This window comes from Lithobates pipiens, unplaced genomic scaffold (genome assembly GCF_037356315.1).
Source record: "Lithobates pipiens isolate NorthernLeopardFrog02 unplaced genomic scaffold, aLitPip1_a1.2 Scaffold_28, whole genome shotgun sequence".
NCBI lineage: Eukaryota > Metazoa > Chordata > Amphibia > Anura > Ranidae > Lithobates > Lithobates pipiens.
The window spans coordinates 203,696,046-203,718,775 of NW_027507789.1; the positions used below are offsets into that span (position 1 = coordinate 203,696,046).

The 22,730-nt window shown below is 44.5% G+C and overlaps 1 protein-coding gene across 1 annotated transcript in view; it reads left to right on the forward strand.

Moving 5' to 3' along the window:
• The window catches only part of NTSR1 (neurotensin receptor 1), a 258,680-nt gene extending 237,727 nt beyond the window's left edge, over positions 1-20,953 (forward strand). Inside the window, exons 3-4 of the mRNA XM_077460307.1 lie at positions 10,391-10,481; positions 12,608-20,953. Of these exons, the coding sequence (XP_077316433.1) occupies positions 10,391-10,481; positions 12,608-12,860 (344 nt within the window). The 3' untranslated portion in view covers positions 12,861-20,953. The remainder of the gene's footprint in view (positions 1-10,390; positions 10,482-12,607) is intronic.
• Positions 20,954-22,730: the final 1,777 nt, after the last annotated feature.

Here is a 22,730-nt window from a genome sequence, read left to right on the forward strand (position 1 = left end):
TGCACAAATGTCTATTGAAATTCCCCCTCAAGTCGCCAATCATAGTGCAGGAACTACTTTTTGAAACCAGTGTGGCCCCCATAAGTCTGCATCGCACCGGTTGGTACGGTGCTGTTGCCAGAAATAGGCTGAGATTTGGCATACGATTTGACATGTCAAATCGAATGTCAAATCGCGCCACTGTGAACGGAGGCTTAATTACACATGAATTACACAGGTTATGAGGCTAATTTAATGCAGATAAAGCACCATGTGCGTTTAATTACCACCCTAATAAGCCACAGAACCTGTGTAATTAAAATGTGTTTGGTTTTAGGCTGGGTTCACACTGGTGCGAATTGGATGCAGGTTTCTCCACATCCAATTCGCACGTCAGGAGAATGTGACCCGGCTTTCAATGTCCTGGTTCACACAGCTCCAGGATGGCTGCGAATCGGTTTGCAGAAGAGTCCTGTGCGTTTTCTGGTTGATTTCAGGTCCGAATTCAGCCAAAAATTTGGACTGAATTCGAGCCTGAAATGTTAAACAGGGACGCACCGGACCCCCTGCTGTGAACCGCTCCGCACAACAGTGGATTCACCAGCCTCAAGAGGATGAGATTGCAATACCATAGCTCCCAATTGTCCCTGATTTCGAGGGACTGTCCCTGATTTGGAGAAATGTCCCTGTGTCCCTCATTCCTCCTCATTTGTCCCTCATTTTGGTCTTTTCTATATATCTATATATAAAATGCACTTCTTATCTATCAAAAAGTGTTTTCCAGCGCTAAACCTTTCATCTGATTTCTAAATTGCTACATTTGTAAATTCCAATATTACACCCCTTTCCCACCAGGGCATTTTGCAGGCGCTATAGCGTTAGAAATAGCGCCTGCAATCCGCCCTAAAGAAGCTGCACCATTGTGTGTAGTGTGAAAGTGTGTACAGCGGTGCGCTGGCAGGACGTCAGAAAAAAGTCCTGCCAGCAGCTTCTTTGGAGCGGTGAAGGAGCGGTGAAATCAATGGGGCAGCGCTGTAATGCCGCCGGCAAAACGCCACTATTGCGGCATATTGCCGGCAGTTTTAACCCTTTCGCGGCCGCTAGCGGGGGTAAAAGCTCCCCGCTAGCGGCCGAAATGCGCCGCGAATCTGGCGGTAAAACGCCGCTAAAAATAGCAGCGTTTTACCACCGACACAAAGGGCGGTGTGGTGTGAAAGGGGTCTAAAGGAATAGTAGTGGCACTTGTGGGTTTAACCAATCTTGTTTTTTTGTACAATTCTCCTTTAAGGGGGCGTGGAAAGGGGTGTGTCCTATGGCTACGTACTTTTGCTGATAGGTGTCCCTCATTCCCATCTGAAAAGGTTGGGAGGTATGGGCGACCCTACCGCAACCTCTTGGGACACATTCCTGGGTCCAAGGAGGCTATGGGACCATTCACAGGACACAGTGCTGCTCACACATGTGTAGTGGGGACACTGCAGGGAGTCACAGCCGGCTTCCTACAGTCAACATGGCAGTGCCCAAGACCCACAATCGGGTGGCCCAGGTGAAGACAGCACTGGATCCCTGGGCTGGCAAGTGTTTTTTTTTTTTTTTTTTTAAGTTAGCAGCTACAGTATTCGTAGTTGCTGACTTTTAATTAGTTTTTTATACTGAAGTTCCCAAGTTTACCATGAAGGAGCGGTGCATGGATTAGTGAGCAGAATTTCCCTGGGTGACATTGTGCAGACAGGCCATGGAGCATCCAACTGTCCACAAACTGCTGGAGGAAGATTCAGTGCCATCTCTCACTAGATCAGAGGACCTGGCAAGAGCAGATAGCACGCAGAGTCTGTAGCTGTCCTGTTTATGTTGCCAGCTGCAATTTAATGAAGATGTGGCGCAATGATGCAGACAGAATGCAGATCCATAAATGGAGAAAGGCAATTGTTAGAAGTGAAGGCGAGGACATACATTTATATCACTCCAAATACATGTTTGTAGGTTAATTAGATCCTGTCTAAGGTGTCCCTAGTATACGAATGTGAAGTTAGGGACCTTAGATTGTAAGCTCCTTGAGGGTAGGGACCAATGTGAATGCACAGTGTATATGTAAAGTGCTACATAAATTGACGGCGCTATATAAGTACCTTAACCAGTAGAGATCCGCGCTATAGCCAAATGACGGCTATAGCGCGGACCTCCTTTGCCGGGACGACGTCTAATGACGTCGTCCCGTGCACGAGCGGCCTGCGCGCCCCCTGAGGGGCACGCGCGGCGCGCTCTGTGATCGGCGAGTCTATGAGACTCGCCTGATCATGGATCCGAGCAAGGGGTCGATCCCGACCCCTTACCACGTGATCAGCCGTCAGCCAATGACAGCTGATCATGTGATACAACGGAGCCGGTAATCGGCTATTATTCCTCCTCGCACTGACAGCGCGAGGAGAAAAAAAAAGAGCCGATCACGGCCAGCCCTGCCAGTGCCCACCTGCCCCCTGCCAGTGCCACCTCATTAATAAATAATCAGTCCCATCTATCAGTGGTACCTATCAGTGCCCCTTAGTGCCACCCATCCGTGCCACCCATTCGTGCCACCCATCCGTGCCATCTTATCTGTGCCCATCTGTGCCCATCAGTGCTGCCTTATCTGTGCCCATCAGTACTACCTTATCTGTGCCTATCGGTGCCACCTTATCTGTGCCTATTAGTGCCACCTTAACTATGGCTATCAGTGCCCACCAGTGCAGCCTATCAGTGCCCACCAGTGCAGATTATCAGTGCCGCCTCATCAGCGCACTTCAATGAAGGAGAAAAATGACTTGTTTGCAAAATTTTATAACAAACTATTAAACATGATTTTTTTTTTTTTTTTTTTGCATCTTTTTTTGTTTGTTTAGCAAAAAATAAAACTCCCAGCTGTAATTAAATACCACCAAAATAAAGCTCTATTTGTGGGAAAAAATGATAAAAATTTCATTTGGGTACAGTGTTGTATGCCCGTGCAATTGTCATTCAAAGTGCATCAGCGCTGAAAGCTGAAAATTGGTCTGGGCAGGAGGGGGGTTTAAGTGCCCAGTAAGCAAGTGGTTAAATAAGAATAATAAATAATAATATTGCACAATTAAAAGAAGGAATGGGACAGAATCAAATTCATGGGGGGGGATTAGAATTCTCTCCGAAATTGGGACATCCCACCACTGGAGAGCTTGAGAACTGTAAAAGAATCTGGTATGTGAATGCATTTTGTAACAAAAACAAAAAATGGAAATATCGATTTAAGTGCTGGGTCATACAGACATCAAAGATGATGTGAACAAATACAAACAGAGTCTGGTTTTGTTCTCATTTGTACGCAGCAGTAAACAAGGGCTTATTATGGACTTACTCACACAGCTATATCTGGCAGCATAATGTTATGCTACATTTATCAGAATAAAAAAAATAGAACAAAGCTATGTCCAGGGCTGTATAAGGACCGTATTTTATGTTGTACGCTAGGGTTGCCACATCATCCCTTTAAACCCAAACACATATGAATTACACAGATTCTGAGGCTAATTGAATGCAGATTACATGTAAATATCAACAATGTGCTGCCGAATACACACATTCAATGCTTAAAGTATCAGTAAACCCCCCTATCATTTTCAGCCAAGGAAGCTGCTGTCTTTGCCTCTGTTTAATCTACAACTGCCACGATGCTGCCCATGTGATCAGTTATGACGCCAGCCATTGGATGGTTTGACAGTTTTGTTGAGAGTACAACCAATGGGAGTGGTAAATTTCCGGCACCTGCCGGAAATGAAACTGTTTTATGGATGGGTTTACTTCCGATTTAAGTACATGGACCCTACTTGCCACCATTGCTGCTAAGGGTCAACATGTAAATATCACCAATGTGTTGTCAGTGGCGCCACCACTGCTGATTACACACATCCAATGTTTAAGGCTAGGTTCACACATGTCTGGTGTGAATTTCCCCTCCACTGCGGATTTTCCAAAGCAGCTGTTTAGCGGTTCAGCTGCAATTTGGAAATGGTTTAGATTTGAATTTTTGGAGCCAATGGCCACTTTTATGAAAGGTGTTTGTTTTGTTTTTTTATAGCAAAAAAAGTACAACAGAAAGGGACTTACATTACAGGCGTGTAAGGTGCATATGACTATACCAAGTCAGGTAATCATTAATGTACACCGAGCCGGTAGTCCGTAAAGGAACAGAAAGACCCCAACAACATTCATACAGACACACATTCAAACCCACACCACATATGACCCCATATCAACAGCAGATTTTCAAGGTCCCCCTACGTAGTGGAAAATTCCATACAGAACAATCCCTGGTTAGTGTATAGGCAACCTTCAGACCACTGTTCCTGAGTTACATTAGTGGAAGACTCTCGCTGAGTGAGTTGTGAAGAAAGGACCCCCCCCCGAAATCCTCAGAGACATCTAGCCACGGTTGCCATATTTTGGTGAATTTCTTAGGGCATGCCCTACTTTTATATATCAATTTAAATTTGAGGAGAACCGCATGAAGGTTCTGGAAGAAGATGTGGGCTGAAAGAGGGCCCACATCCTTCCAATGCAATAAGATGTTTTTTTGTGCATAAAATAACAGTATACATAACAAAGTCCTGGCATGTGTACGAGGAACATGATCATTAAGAATTCCTAATAGTCCAACCCCTGAGGTATGAGGTATCGGTAAATTAAGCTTGTAGTCAAAAAAGCAAAAGGTTGAGAGTCTAGAACAGCTCCAAAACATATTAAAAAAATTGGCAGCAATCATATCACATCTAGCACATGCAATATCCCGACCCAATCCCATCCGAACCAGCCTGGCTGGTGTGTGGTGCAGGTAATGTATGAACTTAAATTGGATCAGTAGGTCAGCAGTGCTGATTATATCCTGAAAGCATATCGCGGTTGCCTCTTCTCAGTCCTGTTCAGAAAGCTCAGGCATTGACAGCAGCCATTTGCAATGAGAGTTCTGGAAAGGATCCGCCCCTACCAAATGGAGGTGACCATAGAAGGTCGTCGCCAACTAGGCAATCTCCGGAAACGATAAGAGGTCCTCTATAGAGGATTTCATGAGCTCAATGGTCAATGACCCAAATTGTGTCTGAGAGCTCAGGTAGATTAGGATTCTGCCACAAGGGGGTCTGTGGCGAGATACCCAAAAAGGACAGTGTCAGAATTTTTCCTCCCTCCCTCCAAGCCATAGAACTGACATCAACAGGAGAAAATCTGGAACCCCCAGGTCTCCTTGACCTATGTAGCTCATCCCTGAGAGAGGCATAGAATCCAAAGAGGGTCGACAAAAGCACTGTGGAGGGAGTTTGGGGGTCAGAGTGTAACCAAGCATGGATGTAGGTGAGTTGGGAAGCAATAAAGTAATTCCTTAAGTTTGGACTGGAAAGGCCAGGCCTCCCACCACCTTAGCCGGCTGTAGTGTGGACCTGGCTTTACAAGGCTGGCAACCATTCCAGACAAAGGAAGAAAGGGTGAGGTCTACTTTTGCAAAAAAAATTTATAGGGAGAATATCTGGGGCAGCTCGAAAACAATGCAGAAATTTTGGTAAGAAAATAATTTTAAATATATTTATGCGGCTAATTAGATTGAGGGGCAGTGAGGTCCAGGTATGAAACCTTTCCATCATCTGTTTAACTATAGGAGTGATGTTGAGTTCTTAGTATTTAGAGAGATCGCCATGTATTTGGATGCCTAGGTATTTAAAGGATGACGTTAATTGGAGACGTGACCTCTGTAGATATTTAGTAGGGAAAGGGGGGCCTATGGGAAATGCCTGAGATTTTTCCCAACCCACCTGAAGCCCTGAAACCACACCAAACTACTCCACTACATGCAGCAGTTTAGTAAAAGAGCTCTCTCTGCCGTCCAAGTATATACGGGCATCATCTGCATAGAGAGAGATCTCCTCTATTGAACCAGAGCAGATGCCCCCTATCTCTGACATCTGCCGCACTGCCAGGGCCACGCACCCCTGCCTGGTACCCCCTCTGTAAGGAAAATGACCCAAAAATATCTTTGTTGGTGCAGACTCTGGCCCATAGGTCTGCGTATAATAGCCAAACCCACTGGACAAAGTGTGAATCAAAACCCATCTGTGCCATAGCTCCACATAGGAAGGGACAACTCACAGTGTCAAAGGCTTTTAACACGTCTAGGAATAGAACCAATCCACCACGTTTCGCATGTGATGCACTATGGACCAAGCAAGGCAGGCATAAAGCCGGATTGGTCTGGTGGTATGAGAGATAGAATAACCGTCTGAAATCTAAGAGCGAGAAACTTTGCTAGTATTTTTTCATCATTGTTTAGGAGAGATATGGGATGATAGGACCCACATTGCAGCCTATCCTTACCAGGTTTGGGTATGACAACAATGAGTGCTTCATTCATAGAGTCAGGAAGTTTCCCCTGCTTAAGAGAGTCCTGGAATGTCTTAAGGAGCCTGAGAGCCAGGTCCTCTGTGTGTGCCTGATACCATTCTGAGGGGAGGCCATCTAGGCCTGGAGTTTTACTTGTTGGTAATAGGTGTATGGCCATAGTTAATTCCTCTAGCGTGAAAGGTTTATCTAAGAGGAGTTGCTGGGTGGTATTAAGTGCTGGAAAGTCAAGTGATTCAAAGAAACCAATAAAGGCTTGTTCTGCAGGTACAGTTGTATCCTCATAGAGCTTACTATAGAATTCTGCAAAGGTTTGGTTGATAGTTAATGCATCAGAGGTAGTTGACCCGTCTGGAAGTTGAATTGCAGCAATCAAACTGTCCTGAAAGTCTGAGTGGGTGAGATACGCAAGAAGCCTACCGTTTTTTCCCCCCATGCTCATGGATACGAGTAGAGAGGTACAATTGTTGCTTCCTAGTCAAATCCACCATATGAAGCTGCAGCACCCGATGAGTGTCTGTCAGCATGCCACAAGTCTCGGAGGAAGGGCTACCCATGTGACTGGAGCATGCCTCATCCAGTACTTTTTGGAGAGCCTCTTGTGTGGCCTGCCCAACGGATCTATAACGTTTAATACATGAGCTATAGAAACCCCTGACCACTGCCTTAAAGACACCCCAGACAGGGCCCCCGGCTGTAGAGTCAGAGTTGGAGGACCAGTAGTTGGCCATGTCAGTCGGAATGGACTCTAGTATTTCCGGCGTGGAGTTCCAGAGAGGGCTGAGTCTCCAAGCCTAAAACGAGGGTCTGTGCCCAAAGTTAAACCTGTATTATGGAATGATCAGACACCGTCTGGGACAGATATGCTATGGACTGGACACAGGGTAAAAGGTCACCCGTGACCAGTGCATAGTCTATTCTGGAGAGGGCAGCATAAGACCTGGACTGGCAAGAGAACACCTTGTCTCTGGGATACTTCCAGAGCCATAGGGTCACTGGCGTCTTTAACAATATCTGGGGATTAAGGAGCAGGCCGGGAAGCCGGTTGCCGCATCCTAAACAAAGGATGACTCATCAGCTTTCAGTGGGGAAAATTGCAAAAAAAAAACAGCGTGGGTATCCCCCCCCCCCCCCATGCATACCAGGCCCTTTCTGGTCTGGTATGGATTTTAAGAGGAGCCCCACGCCAAAATCTTTTTTAAAAATGGCATGAGGTCCCCCCAAAATCCATACCAGACCCTTAGGTCTGGTATGAATTTTCAGTGAAACCCCATGCCATTTTTTTATTTTTAAATGGCGTGGTCCCCCCTCCAAAATCAATACCAGACCCTCATTTGAGCATGCAGCACGGCAGGCCAGGAAAGGGCGGGATGCGCAAGCACCCCCCGAACGATTTGCAACCTTTTGGATCTTTTTCACATGTGCATTTTGGTTTCTGCAAGATGAGCTAAGCCAAGTAGCCTTAGTGATTAGCATAACAGACAATATTGTATGTCTTTATGAATATTCTGGAAGTATTCCCAGACAGAGGATCAGCGGAATACAGAAATGTATAACAGAGAATAATAAAGTAACCGCTAATGAGACTTCGTTAAGTAGAATCAGACCGATATATAAGAAGAATATGTGCTATTGATTTTCTTTCACACCTCACACGTGAACATTTTCCAAATGGGACATTGACCTAACTTCCAGCTGTCACTTGGCTATTGTTAATTATTAAAGGGCAAGTTCACCTTTAGGCTGGATGCACACCTATGCATTTTTAGTGCTTTTTGCATTTTGCAGATTTGCACTACAGAATGTGTTCCATAAGGAAACCATGATAAATGGACTGTAGTGCAAATCTGCAAAATACAAAAAGCACCAAAACTGCATAGGTGTGAATCCAGCCTTACACACATTTCCCAAAAAAGGTCCTAATGTACCACAGTGTTCCCAACATATTAAAATGCAGTGCTCTGTTCCCCTAAAAAAATGCCTGCTTCTTCAGCTGCTGACACCATTGTCCTTCCCAATTTATCCAGCGCTAGAGGCGCTGCTTTGGCAACCCATCAACAAGCACTACCAGCCTACTGCTTCACATGCACAGTCCACTCTTCTACACATAAATATGGTTAGCTGTGAGAGCAAGTGGACTGCGCATGTGCAGGTGGAGGGGGAGGCCACACTTATGGTTCATGGATTTACGGGACCACACTTATGGTGCTGGGCCCGTCCTGCCATCTGCAAGATCAATTGGGGAAGACAGTGGTGTCAGCAGCTGGAGAGATGGGCATCTTTTTGGCAATCATGTGTAAAAGGTGAACTTACCGTTAAAGTGATTGTAAAACTTTACAACACACTTTGACCTACAGGTAAGCCTAGATTAAGGCTTACCTGTAGGTCCAAGAAATATCTCCTAAACCTATACGGTTTAGGAGATATTTGCCCGAAGACAGGCACCGCTGTCTACGGCGCATGCGCCGTAGACAGCAGCGCGCAGGCGCACTGAGCGCAGCATTTTCAACGATGGAGTTGCCGCGCGTGTCGGCTCTAGTGCCAATGCATGGGAGTGACGTCATCGCGGCTTCGCCGAATGACAGCGGTGGAACTATGAGACCCCACCGAGAAGAAGGATGCGCCGGACTACAGGGGACAGCAGTGACTTCGCTGGCTCCTGTGTCAATTAAGTGACACATAATGGACTACTATGCGATGCATAGTAGTCCATTATGCTTTGCCTTTGCAGGGAATGAAAGAGGAAGTAAACTCATCAGGGTTTACTTCCTCTTTAAGTTAGAGGTTGCTGATTGGTTGCTTTTGGACAAGCAAAATACATTTAAAAAAGTTTGGAAAAACAACAAACATTTCCTTAAAGCAGTAGTAAACTGCCATAATAAGAAAAAAAATGGGCCCCCTGCAGGTTTAAGTCATAATGTACTAGCACATTATGATAGACTTACCTGGACACGGAGCTCTTCAACACAGCGCTGCCACAGCTCCCCAGTGCTTCCATCTTTACCTGGTCTTCCTTCCAGGTTCCCGGACTCCGGTTGTATAAATGGTCAGGGCCCCATTGTTCTGTCAAATGAGCCAACTCGTCAAAATCTCCAATTACGTCACTTCCAGTGACTCTCCAGCAGCAGTAATTGCAGATTTCGACGGAAGCATATACACTACAGTAAAAAACGAGTTGACTGTTTTGACAGAACACCAGCTATGGAGTAAAAAAGTTGTCACCGCCTTGGAGACAGCCATGTTGTTGGTTACTAGTGGGCGGACTAACAATGTCCACTCATTATACCGTGTACCGCAGTGTATACGCTGCCAGTGTTCTGTGAAAACAGCCAAGTCGTCGAAATCTGCAATTACTGCTGCTGGAGAGTCAACAGAAGTGACATAATTGTAGATTTTGACGAGTTAGCTCTTTTGACAGAACACCAGCAATGGCACAGAGCTCTAAAGGTACGGCATGGGTACGCTGTCCCTTCAGAGTGCATATGCCGATGATGGATCCGAACGTTTAGGATATATTCACTGTACCTACCGGTAACCCTTATTAAAGGATTACCTGTAGGTACAAGGTAAAATATGGACTGTACTTCCACTGGAAAAAAAAATAGTTTAAGAAAGTGTAAACTTTGCTTATTTTTGACTGAAAACACAAAGATTGGGTGATACGAGATACTGCACTTGGCAGTGCTTTGCCGAATATGTCTCTTCCTGTTATGGCACTCCCATACCGCTAACAGCTAGACACAGCTAAAAGAAAAAGATGAAAAGAGCTGAATGTAAACCTGGATGTAAACCTTCTGTTTGATATGGTGCAACTGAGCATGTCTGAATCAGAAGCAAAAACTCTATTCTCATGATGCACAGGCAGCTTTCTCAATTCCGCATGGTAAGCTGTGCTGTCAGGTGCAGAAGACCCCCCTATATTAGCTGTCGTCCAATTATAAGGAAAGATGCTTGTATCTACATCATTTTAAAACAGTATACCCGGTTTCCTTATCACTATGTCCTTCTCTCCTTACAGGCGTGGTAGTCATAGCGTTTGTGGTCTGCTGGCTCCCATATCATGTGCGGCGACTGATGTTTTGCTACGTCCCAGAGGAGCTATGGACAGAGTAAGTAAAGCATTTGGGAGGTACTTCAAGTATTATTAAAGCTGAACACCAAGTACAATCAAAAGTTACACTTGCAGTAGGGCTCCCCTTGCATTTCAAGGGTTAAAAGCTTGTTTTGGTCTGGGGGGGGCAGCTGATTTACCTACCTAATCCTCCGCTCCCCCAGCAACTGGCGCTCTACTCTTCTATCTGCTTCTCCTGGTTGTGGGAGGGATCTCAGTGTCCTCACTTACAATGCTGAACTTCAAGGTCCAGCATTGCGGAGGATGATGTTGGGACTGCCTGCAACCAATAGTGGCAGGTGGAAGCAGCTCCGGGCACCAGTTGTAAAGTTGAGAGGAAGCCTGCCGGAATGAAGGATAAGGTAAAAAAAAAAACTTTTTGTGTTCTCTCTAGAACAGTGGTCAAACTGTGGCCCAGGACCGGATGTGACTCTTTGCTTATCTTTATTCGGCACTTGACGCACTATTCATCCCTCTGGTAAAAGGCACTGTTCTCGATAATTTCTGCCACTGACACCAACAATGGACTATTATTCCTCCCACTGACACCAATGATGGGGCAGCATTTCTCCCACTAATACCAATGATGGGGCAATATTCATCCCATTGACACCAATGATGGGACACCATTCCTCCCACTGACACCAATGACGGGGCACTAGTCCTCTACTGAAACCAATGATGGGTCAATATTCCTCCCACTGACACCAATGATGGGGCACTAGTCCTCTACTGAAACCAATGATGGGTCAATATTCCTCCCACTGACACCAATGATGGGGCACTTTTCCTCCCACAGACACCAATGCTGGGGCACTATTCCTCTCTCTAACAGCTTTAATGGGTTACTATTCCTCCCACTGACACCAACAGTGGGGTATTATTTTTCCCACTGCCACCAACAATGGAACAAGTTCTTTTATATCCTCGCAGGTCATAGTCTGGCCCCCTAAAGTCTGAAGAGCAGTAAACTGGCTGTTTGTTTGGAAAGTTGGGAGACCCCGCTCTAGACAAAAACCAGCATTTAACACCTGCAATTCAGGGGAAGTCGCACTGCAAGGGTAACTTTTGATTTTCCCCGGAGTTTAGCTGTAATCTTTATAGTTACTATGATATTTGTGAACTTATGTTGTCCTGAGGAGTAAAACTTCTGTGTCTTCACAATATATAAATGATAGTGTAAAACGCAAGGGACCCTTTTACTGCAGAATTCAAATGGCATTGACAAAATACATTTTTTTACCTACTAGATTCTTTGCATACAGTTCTATTAGACAAATTACATGTTGCCCTGCCCAATTCCTGTGAGCCTAACCTGTCATTTACATGTGCCCCACATAATCTCACAGGTTGCGCTCCAAGACTGAGAAGTGCTTGGACATCATTACATAAACACCAGTCTGTCCTGGAAGAATGCCTGCTCCCACCAGAAGAATAAAGCTCTTGTACACATGGTCGGACATTCCGACGGAAAATGTCCGATCGGACCATGTTGTCGGATAATCCGACCGTGTGTGGGTTTCATCAGACTTTTTCCATCGGAATGTCCGACCAACAAAGTTTGAGAGCTGGATATAAAAAAATTTCCGACAACATGATCCGATCGGAATTTGTCCAATCGTTTGTAGAGAATTGCGATCGGACAAAGTGCCATGCATGCTCAGATTAAATTCCTAGACCAAAGCTATTGGCTACTAGCCTAAACGTAGTCCCGTCGTAACTAAATAGCATCATCATGTTACGAATGATCGGATTTTCCGACAACTTTGTCTGAACGTGTGTATGCAACACCAGTTTCGGACAAAATCCATCGGAAAAAATCTGATGGATTTTGTTGTCGGAATGCTCGATCGTGTGTACAAGGGCTTAGATGAAGCTGTAGACCAGACCTTCTAGAAGACTTGAAGAAAAAGGGGGAGGGCCTTTGGGGGTGGGTGGACACTGATAGGGAAAAAGGGGGTGAATCATGGAGTTGAGATTAAAAGAGGTCCTGAACTGTGGAATCTGTGCAGCGAGCAGAGAACAATGGCGTAGGGGACTTTAAAATTGAAAACATTGATGTCTTCTTCTTTTTTAGATATTTTAAGTACTTAACTTGCCTTTTTTTTTTTTTATCTTCCGCAGCGAACTCAATGATTTCTACCACTACTTCTACATGCTAACCAACGTCCTCTTCTACGTCAGCTCCACCGTCAACCCGATCCTTTATAATCTGGTGTCAGCAAACTTTCGGCAGATCTTTGTCTCCACACTAAGTTTTTTATGCCCACCATGGAGAAGGAAGAAAAAGCACCCGGGTTTTTCAAGGAAGTCCAACAGCATCTCCAGCACCAACCATACATTTTCCACCCAAATCACCAGGGAAACTCCATACTGAAAACAATGAGATAAGTCATCCAGCACTTCCAAGACTTGTCTGTGTGTGTTATTCAACATGAGCTTCAGTGTCCTCCTTTCATTTCTAAGGTTTTCTGGCCCGTACTTGCCAGAATACGGTCTCCAAACATCTACATAGAGGGAAGATAATTCTGTTTATCCCAAAACGACTTGTATTCCAAATGAGTTCTTGATAGGCTGAACGTCCACCTGGTGTTCCAAAGCTCCACCTGGTGATGTCCATATAATGAAAACCTATCATTGCGTTAAGGAGGGCTTGTCACCCATGGACAGTAATTCTAAGCAGAGACGTTTAGTAGACAAGCATTGCACTGGTTCTTTCAAAGAAGGATGTTACAACTTTATGACTTTATTCTTATTATTTATTGTTGTTTACAGTGATTTTGGGGACTGTGTCAAGATGGTAGGTGCTCCAAATGATGAACTGATACCACGCCTCCACAAGGAGAAGAAAAATTGAGAACTTTTAAGACCTCGTTAGCGTTTCTTTCAAAGTCAGCTGCGGTTTTGGAGAAAATTATGCACTTGTAAAGGAGGTCGGTAGGGAAGGCAGATTACAGCATTCTGCTCTTAATTATGTAGGTATTAGAGTATTTTGGAAGGCTGATTTTAGGCTTCACCTCCTGTATCAATTAAACTAAACTGTTGCCATTGAACTAAACCCACCTATCCTCTACAGCAGAGATACCTCCCATCTTAGCTTCTGTTTTACGTGCAGTCACCATGGTGCATCACAATAACAATTTCTGACACCAGCCATTTGATGGCTTGACAGTTCCATTAAAAGCATAAGGAAATGTGACAGTTATCATTGACAGCATGCCTTGAATGTAACTGTTTTGGCATACAGTTAAATCAATAGGTTTAGTTCCGCTTTAAGTAGTGGCTCTCATTCCAACTGAGCCCTAAGTCTCCCATGTCATATGGCCACAGTAAGAAAATAAGGTGCCACAGTGATATTCTGAGATACCAAATGAAAGTGGAGCCTGTTAAACGTCCTTTACAGTTAAATTCTAGGCAAGAAAATTAATAAACCGTTAATATACATTTATAGAAACCTGCCTAAGTTTTGAAATCTGAGCAGCCCTGAGATAATCCATACGGGTGGGCAAGTTGTACAGAGATTGATCTACCAATCGACTTCTATACAACCAACCTGTTGGGTTTTTCCTGAATGATCACTGCTGATGGCTATTGCCGGCGTCACTGATCAGTGCATTCTGATGGCGGGAAGGTTTCCTTTCCCTCAGAACACAATAGCACAGCGGGAGTGATTCCCCCATCCACCTTGCATGTGCAGATGGGGGGAAAATCTAGTATTTATTTATTTATTTTTATTAAACCTAGTGGTTGAATGAAAGAATGAAAAAAAATTATTGATTTATGGCCTATTACTGGCTCCTACCAATACCTTTCACTCTCCCAATCTGAGTGCCGCTGTACAAAGGTATACAAGGTATAAATAGTACTTTGTAATTAATACATAGTTGCACTCACCAGTTTTACTTTTTTTACTAACTTAGCTTTACACATAAAACTTCTAAAATAACCCACCCTCCTCCAAAAAAACAAAAAAAAACAGTATTTACCCCCTACCTTTCTCCTTCACAGCACTGGACTGATTTCACATAAGCAATTCTACTGCTGGTGACACTTTGTCAGCGGCAGAGTCACGGGAGAGCCACGGGAGAGCCTTCCACTTACAGCTATATGATTGCTCCCTTGCTGGCCCTGAACACTGCTGCAGATCCCTTGTTAGCGATGAATCAGCGAGAGAGCGACATTTCGTTGGGCCTGCTAGGAAGTCAGCAAACGCATAGAGGCTGGCAATCAGTCCTGACACCAAGGATTTGTCACCTGTGTCAAGTTTTCCTGTGTGACATCGGCCTTGGCTTTACTGCTAAATTTACTGGTGTGTTTTTGATTTGATATCTCCAGTATTGTTTGACACTGTGATGGATTTTTAGAAACTTTTACATCAGCATCAGAAATAAGTAGCATTAAAAAAAGAACTTATGGAAAGACGATGTGACCCCCCACTTTGGAAAGGAGTCTCAACATATAAACTCGTGTGGAGCCAATGTGCAACTTTTATCAACGTACCCAACTCCAGGATTCTTCAAGGGCGCCTGTGAACAAGGACAGCTTGAATCTGATTGGTTGCTAATGCAATGTGAAATAGTTTTTGTTCTTTTCCTCCCTTTTTTGTAAACAGAATTCACAGAGAAAAGAGCGATGCCGTGCTGTAAGATGTATTATCTGACCAAAAAGCAGATTTTTTTTTTGTTTCATGCCGGGTGAATAGAATATAAACTTTGATTGGTTATTGTGGGTTTCTGCATCACTGGTAATGGCAGAGGCCTCAAGCTTCAAAAGATATAAAACAGAAAGCGCTTGTTTTTATGTTGTGTCGTGCGAGCAAAGAGGAAACCGCAGATGCCATTCTCCTGAGCAGGCTAGAATTAAAAAATATTAATGTCCTGTACACGCGGTCAGACTTTCCGACGGAAAATGTGCGATCGGACTGTGCTGTTGGAAATTCCGATCATGTGTGGGCTCCATCTGACTTTTTCCATCGGAATTTCCGACACACACAAAGTTTGAGATCTGTATTTAAAATTTTCCGACAACAAAATCCGATTGTTTAAATTACAATTGTGTGTATGCAATTCCGACGCACAAAGTGCCACGCATGCTCAGAATAAATTACGAGACGAAAGCTATTGGCTACTGGCCTCTTTATAGTCCCGTCGTGCGTGGTTTACATCACCGCGTTCCGAACGATCGGATTTTCCAACAACTTTGTGCGACCGTGTGTATGCAAGACAAGTTTGGGCCAATTTTGTTGTCGGAATGTCCGACCGTGTGTACAGGGCGTAAGAATTGGATTGGTTGCTACAGGAAACAAATACACTTCCCTTCTCATATACCAATGGCCTAATCCAATAGGGCTGCGCAAAGTAAAATGGTGTCCATTCAAAAATAACCTCCTGTCAATAAACTAACATCTGATTGGTTGCAAGTAGTCTCTACGCTGTGCATCAGGCTCTGATACAAGGGCAAAAAAAATTCCTGTAGATGGCGATATAACCCTATGGTTAAGATTGGAGCTGTGTCCGTCAATGAACGGGGTGGGCTTTAACACAGAGTGTCTGCATGTATGGTATATATATATATATATATATATATATATATATATAGCACACTCCCTGTGCACTCCCAGCACAGTAACAGGCAGGTACCAGAAAGCTGCTGATGCATACATGTGACCACTGTGACTGACAATCAAAGCAGTCACATGATTGGAAAGCCCGCCTCCCAGCATTTAGATCGGGGAGGCGGTGGTGGGAAGGGGTAAAAGTGGTTGTAAACCTCACACATGAAATATGAGCAAAGCATATCCCTCTATAGTGTGTACCTGTCTCAATTAAGAGCGCTAAGTGTCATTTATGTCTGCTGCCTCCTTCCTCTGCTATCAGCATGAGTCATTTCTGACAAGTTTTCTTAATGCCAAGAGATAAAAAGGTGTCGGGGAGGGATCTCTGGGCACACAGCCTGTGATTGACAGCCTCAGCTCTGTTCCTGTGTGCTGTGTAAAAGGGGTGTGTCCCTTCCCTCCAATCTTCTGCAAAGTGTAATTTCAGCTCTCCACCCCCTGTTTTCTGACAACTAAGACAAGCTTTATAAATTCTGGACTTTGAACAGATGTAGAGAAGAGAATGCCGCAGATAAACAGGTATACCTTATGTAGGAGGATTTGTTTAATCTCTGTGTATCACCTGAGGTCACTTCACTGGGTATGTGTAATGCCACGTACACATGACCGGACTTTTCAACGGATTTGGTCGGGCGGACTGAATCCAACGGACAATTCGATCGTGTGTGGGCTCCAGTGGACATTTTCTTCCCAAAAGTCCGGCTGACCTAGAAATAAAACTTGCTTCAAATCTGTCCGCCAGACTCGAGTCCGGTCGAAAAATCAGTTTGTCTGTGTGCTAGTCCAACGGACTAAAACCGACGCTAGGGCAGCTATTGGCTACTGGCTATGAACTTCCTTATTCTATGTCATCACATTCGAATCCATCAGACTTTTGGAGTGATTGTGTGTGGCCAAGTCCGTTCGTTTGAAAGTCCGGCGGACCTCAGCTGCAAAGTCCGTCGGATTGTCCGTCGAAATGTCCGGTCGTGTGTACGCGGCATAAGGGTTTACAAACACTTTAAAGAATTACAGGACTCAACGGTTGTATTTCAGGTGAATGGGCTTGAGTTCCCAGCTTTGCACACTTACTGTGGCCATTATGAAGGGTTATATTGCGCTCCCAAACGCCCTGCCCATTGAAATGAAAAGCGGTTGGGAAGCGCACCAACACGGGGCGCTTTTAACCCCTTCCTTGGGGTTAAAAGCTTCCCGCTAGCAGCCGAAAAGCTCTGCTTAAACAGCGCTTAAGGGCCGCTAAAACGAGCGTTGCTGTATTGCTAATGCGGCCACGGCCCCAGTGGGAAATAGGTCTAAGAGATAAGTGAAGGCGGCAGCCATGTATGAGAAGACTGACCTTTCAAAACTCAGCCTTTCAAAAAAAGTCCATTTAGTTTACCTAGAAATCCCTTGAAATCAGATATAGCAGACTAAAGTGAACTAATATAAGTCTACACCATTTCTGCACTTGACCAGATGCAGAAAAATGATATTACTGATATGATTGCTCACTGTGATTCAGAATTTATAGCCCTCGCCCCTTCTCCCCAGTGGTTTTTATAACCGTAGCACATAATCTTTTGAAAATGCTGAATATTGATTAATCACGCTTTACTTGGATTGTGCAAAGGATGTATTTAACCACTTCCCAACCGGCGCACGACGATGTATGTCGGCAGAATGGCACGGGCAGGCAAATTGGCATACAGGTACGTCCATTTCTATTTGCCGCCCTGCCATCACGTGCCAGTCGGGACCCCCGTGAGTCCGGTTATGGGTCCCTTGGACTCGATCGCCGCGGGGATACCCGCGATCGTCTCACGGGGCGGCTGAATGGAGAAATGTCGTTGTAAACAGCATCTCCCCGTTCTGCCTAGCAACAAGTGACACTGATCTCTTCTCCATGTGATTGGAGCAGAGATCAGTGTTCACTAGCACAAAGCCCAGCCCCCCACAGTTAGTAACACGCCCCTAGGAACACTTAACCCGTACACTGCCACCCACTGATTAACTCCTTCACTGCCAGTGTCATTTACACAGGAATCACTGCAATTGTATAGCAGTTATTGCTGTATAAATGACAATGGTCCCAAAAAATGTGTCAAAAATGTCCGATGTGTCCCCCACAATGTCGCAGTCACAATAAAAATCGCTGATCACCGCCATTACTAGTAAAAAAAAAAAAAAAATTATTAATAAAAATGCCATAAAACTATCCCCTATTTTGTAAACGCTATAAATTTTGCGCAAACCAATCAATAATCGCTTATTGCGATTTTTTTTACCAAAAATATGTAGACAAATACGTATCGGCCTAAACTGAGGGAAAAAAATGTTTTTTATATATATTTTTGGGGGATATTTATTATAACAAAAAGTAAAAAATGATGCGTTTTTTTCAAAATTGTCGCTCTATTTTTGTTTATAACGCAAAAAATAAAAACCGCAGGGGTAATCAAATACCACCAAAAGAAAGCTCTATTTGTGGGAAAAAAAGGACATCAGTTTTGTTTGGGAGCCATGTCGCACAACCGCGCAATTGTTAGTTAAAGCGACGCATTGCCGGATCGCAAAAAGTGGTCTGGTCTTAAGCCAGCAAAATGGTCCGGTCTGAAAGTGGTTAAAGTAGAGGAAGAAAAAACATCCAGGCAGTGAAACGCAGGCTGGAACCTTGCAGTTATCGGCAATGCTGACACTTTAATGTCTCTGGGCTTTACAAATCATGACAAGACCAGCAGATGGGGAACCGCACCACAGATCATCTGAAGTCCCCATCCACCTACACACCGCACTGCAGCTTCAGTGCATAGAAATGAATAAACAGTCACATTGTAAAAAAAGGCAGGGCACCCCCAAACCCCACCCCAACATGGATACCAGCCAACATCACCCAGATTAAATGCTTTTTTCTCAACAAAAAGTTGAGTTACTCTTTAAGCTGGAATTCTACTTTAATAACAGTGCAAAGGGGAGTGGTTTGCAGAAATCCATAGCAACCAATCAGAAATGTGAAAAGTTTAACACTCCGAGGGAGATTTAATATTCTGGTGTCACACAGATTCTGGTGTAGCTGTGCATAGCAACCAATCAGCTTCCATGTTTCAATGTCAAAGCTTAAAGTATAACTAATCTCAAAACTTTTTTTTTTTGTTTAGTTTTGGATGGAGTGGAGAGGGATTAGAACCCCTGTCCGTTTTTTATTGCTGGCTGTGCCCCTGTTTCACCCTCTCTATTTGTTTTGATTGTCGTGATCATTGAAAATGAAAGTAAAAGAAAATCCCAAATTTTGGGTTGTCCCCAGAAAAGTAATAGAGGGGAGATCCTCCAACGGGGACACTACTTCAGGTGACCCAAGGAATCCCCTTAATTTGCAGGATTTCCTCTCACTTCCTGTTTTGGCTCTGGGGCAGGAAGTAAAGGAACCTCTCCACAATGGGACTCAGATGGTGAAAAAAAAGATTTTTATCGTGACTGCAACATTACGGCGGACACATCGGACATTTTTGATACATTTTTGGGACCATTGTCATTCATACAGCAATCAGTGCTATACAAATGCAGTGATTGCTGTGTAACTGACACTGGCAGTAAAGGAGTTAACCACTAGGTGGCAGTGTAGGGGTTAAGTGTGTCCTGGGGCGTGTTTCTAACTGTGGGGGGAGGATCTGTGTGTGACACGTCACTGATCTCTGTTCCGATGACAGGGAGCAGAAATCAGTGACCCTGTCACTAGGCAGAATGAGGAGATGCTTGTTTACATTGGCATCTCCCCGTTCTTCTTCCCCATGAGACGATCGCGGGTATCCCCGCGGCAATAGAGTCCGCGGGACCCACGATTGGACTCACGGAGGTCCCGAGCGGCGCATGCGGTGGCATGGCGACAAATTTAAAGGGACGTACAGGTACACCCATTTGCCTGTCTGTGCCATTTTGCCGACGTATATTGGCGTGCGCCGGTTGGCAAGTGGTTAAGTGAAAAAAGTCGTACGATCGGTGGTACGATATTTGGATCGTGTGTACGGGCCATTAGAAGCTGATTGGTTACTGTGTACAGCTTCACCAGATTCTGTGTGCACCGGTTTTAGCAAATTTCCCCCGCCTCTGGTTTCTAGAATGTTCCCAATTCAAAATGAAGAATAAAATGTTAGAGCCCAGAGAAGTGTACACTGTCCGGATAATGTGTTATGACAAAAGAGGACCCTGGTCCACCAAGTCTGTATAATAACACAAGCATGCTATGTCATGTCAATGTTCTGTGATGACCCTTGCTTCCTTCTTTATAAAAAAAAAAAAAAAAAAAGAAAAAAAAAAGAAAGAAAAACTCAGTTGGTGTCAGGTTCTAAAGATCAATTTTGGAGTGGCCTGGCCCCTTATCTGCACCACAATTGGTATACAAGCATGAAAGAGATGTTACCTGTCTGGGTGGTCCTGAGACTCTCCCCATCTCGTTCCAATGTAGCATAATACCCTGCAGGGTGGGCTTCACGTGTCTGTAAAAAGTGAGATTTATAACTAATGAGCTATATTAGCAATACAGAGTTGATATGACTACTGAAAACTGTACGAGTCCTGCATGTTATCCGCATGGAGACTCTACATTCATGCCTCCACTATTGTCTGTATCTTTCTGTTCCCCCCCACACCCCCCCCCCCCCCCTCCGTCGGGTTGTATATTTGTACAAAAAGTGACCTTTGTGATTCGATGTGGTGTTCAGTCTGTGTGACCTCTTGCTTGCAGTGTAGGGTTTGAAACACCGGCACTTTAATGATTTTCTTGTCATTGTATTTATGTCCCGGCCGTTCCGGCCTCGAAGCCGATGTCAATAAATATGTATGTATGGTATTTGTGTCTAATAAATGTCACTGCAATCTGCAAAGCAATGTTCCTATTTCATGGAAGATTCATCAGGAGCACGCTGTACTGTACTGCTGTGAGGATAAAAAACATCCAATCCCTGTGGAGTGAACTGATAGATTCCAATACTGTGATGGTACCAACATTTTAAAGTCAAAGCCAAAACCTTCTTTTTGGGAGGAGGGGGATAGAGAAGAGAACTGTTAAAGCGGAGGTCCACAAAAAAATGGAACCTTCGCTTTTCGGGACCCTCCCCCCCTCCAGGGTCACATTTGGCACCTTTCGGGGTGGGGGGGGGTGCAGATACCTGTATAATACTGGTATTTGCACCCACTTCCGGGAATAGACTTCCACAGGAGTCACGCCCCTTCCCATCCCACCCCCCCCCCCCGTCTCCTGGGAAACACACAGGTCCCAGGAGATAGCGGGGACCATATAGGGCGCGCAGCACAACTTGCGCATGCGCAGGAGGGAACCGGGAAGTGAAGCCGCAGCGCTTCACTTCCTGATTCCCTTACCGAGGATGGCGGCGGCAGCTGCCGAGAGCCGAGCGATTGATTGGCTTCGGCTGCCGACATCGCTGGACCCTGGGACAGGCAAGTGTCCATTTATTTAGGCCCCTTTCACACCGAGGCGGTTTTCAGGCATTACAATGCTAAAAACAGCGCCTTTGTAGCGGCTGAAAAAAATAGCCCCTTTCACTCCAGTGTGAAAGCCAGAGGACTTTCACACTGGAGCAGTGCGGTGGCAGGACGGTGAAAAAAGTCCTGCTAGCCGCAACTTTGGAGCGGTGAAGGAGCGGTGTATTCACCGCTCCTAAACCTCTTCTACCCATTGAAATCAATGGGGCAGCGTGGCTATACAGCCCGCTTTGCGGGCGGTTTTAACCCTTTTTCGGACACTAGCGGCCGCCACCTCAATACAGTGCACTTACACCCCCTTCCTGACCAGACCAATTTTCAGCTTTCAGCGCTCTCGCAGTTTGAATGACAATTACTCAGTCATGCAACACTGTATCCATATGAAACTTGCGTCCTTTTTTCCACACAAATAGAGTTTTCTTTTAGTGGTATTTAATCACTAGTGGGTTTTTTATTTTTGTGCTATAAATAAAAAAAAAAACGTAAATTTTGTGAAAAAAATGCCTTTTTCTTTGTTTCGGTCATAAAATTTTGCTAATTAGTAATTTTTCTTCATTCATTTTGGCCAAAATTTATACTGCTACATATCTTTGGTAAAAATAACCCACATTAGTATATATTATTTGGTCTTTGTGAAAGTTAGAGAGTCTACAAACTATGGTGCCAATCACTGAAAATGTATCACATCTGATCAGGCCTTCAGTACATCAGGTGCATCTCATTTCTTGAGACACTAACAAGTCAGGAAAGTACAAATACCCCCCAAATGACCCCTTTTTGGAAAGTAGATATTCCCAGGTATTAAGTAAGTAGCATGGTGAGTTTTTTTAAGTTGTCATTTTTTCCCACAATTCTTTGCAAAATTAAGATTTGTTTATTTATTTAATTTTTTTTACAAAATTGTCATATTATCAGGTTATTTCTCACACACAGCATATGCATACAACAAATTACACCCAAAATACATTCTGCTACTCTTCCCGAGTACGGCGATACCACATGTGTGAGACATTTACACAGCCTGGTCACATACAGAGCACCAACATCGATGTAGTACCTTCAGACGTTCTACGAGCAAAAATTACGCATCTCATTTCACAGCCACCTATTACACTTTTGAAGTCCCTGGAGTACCAGGACAATGGAATTTCCCATAAA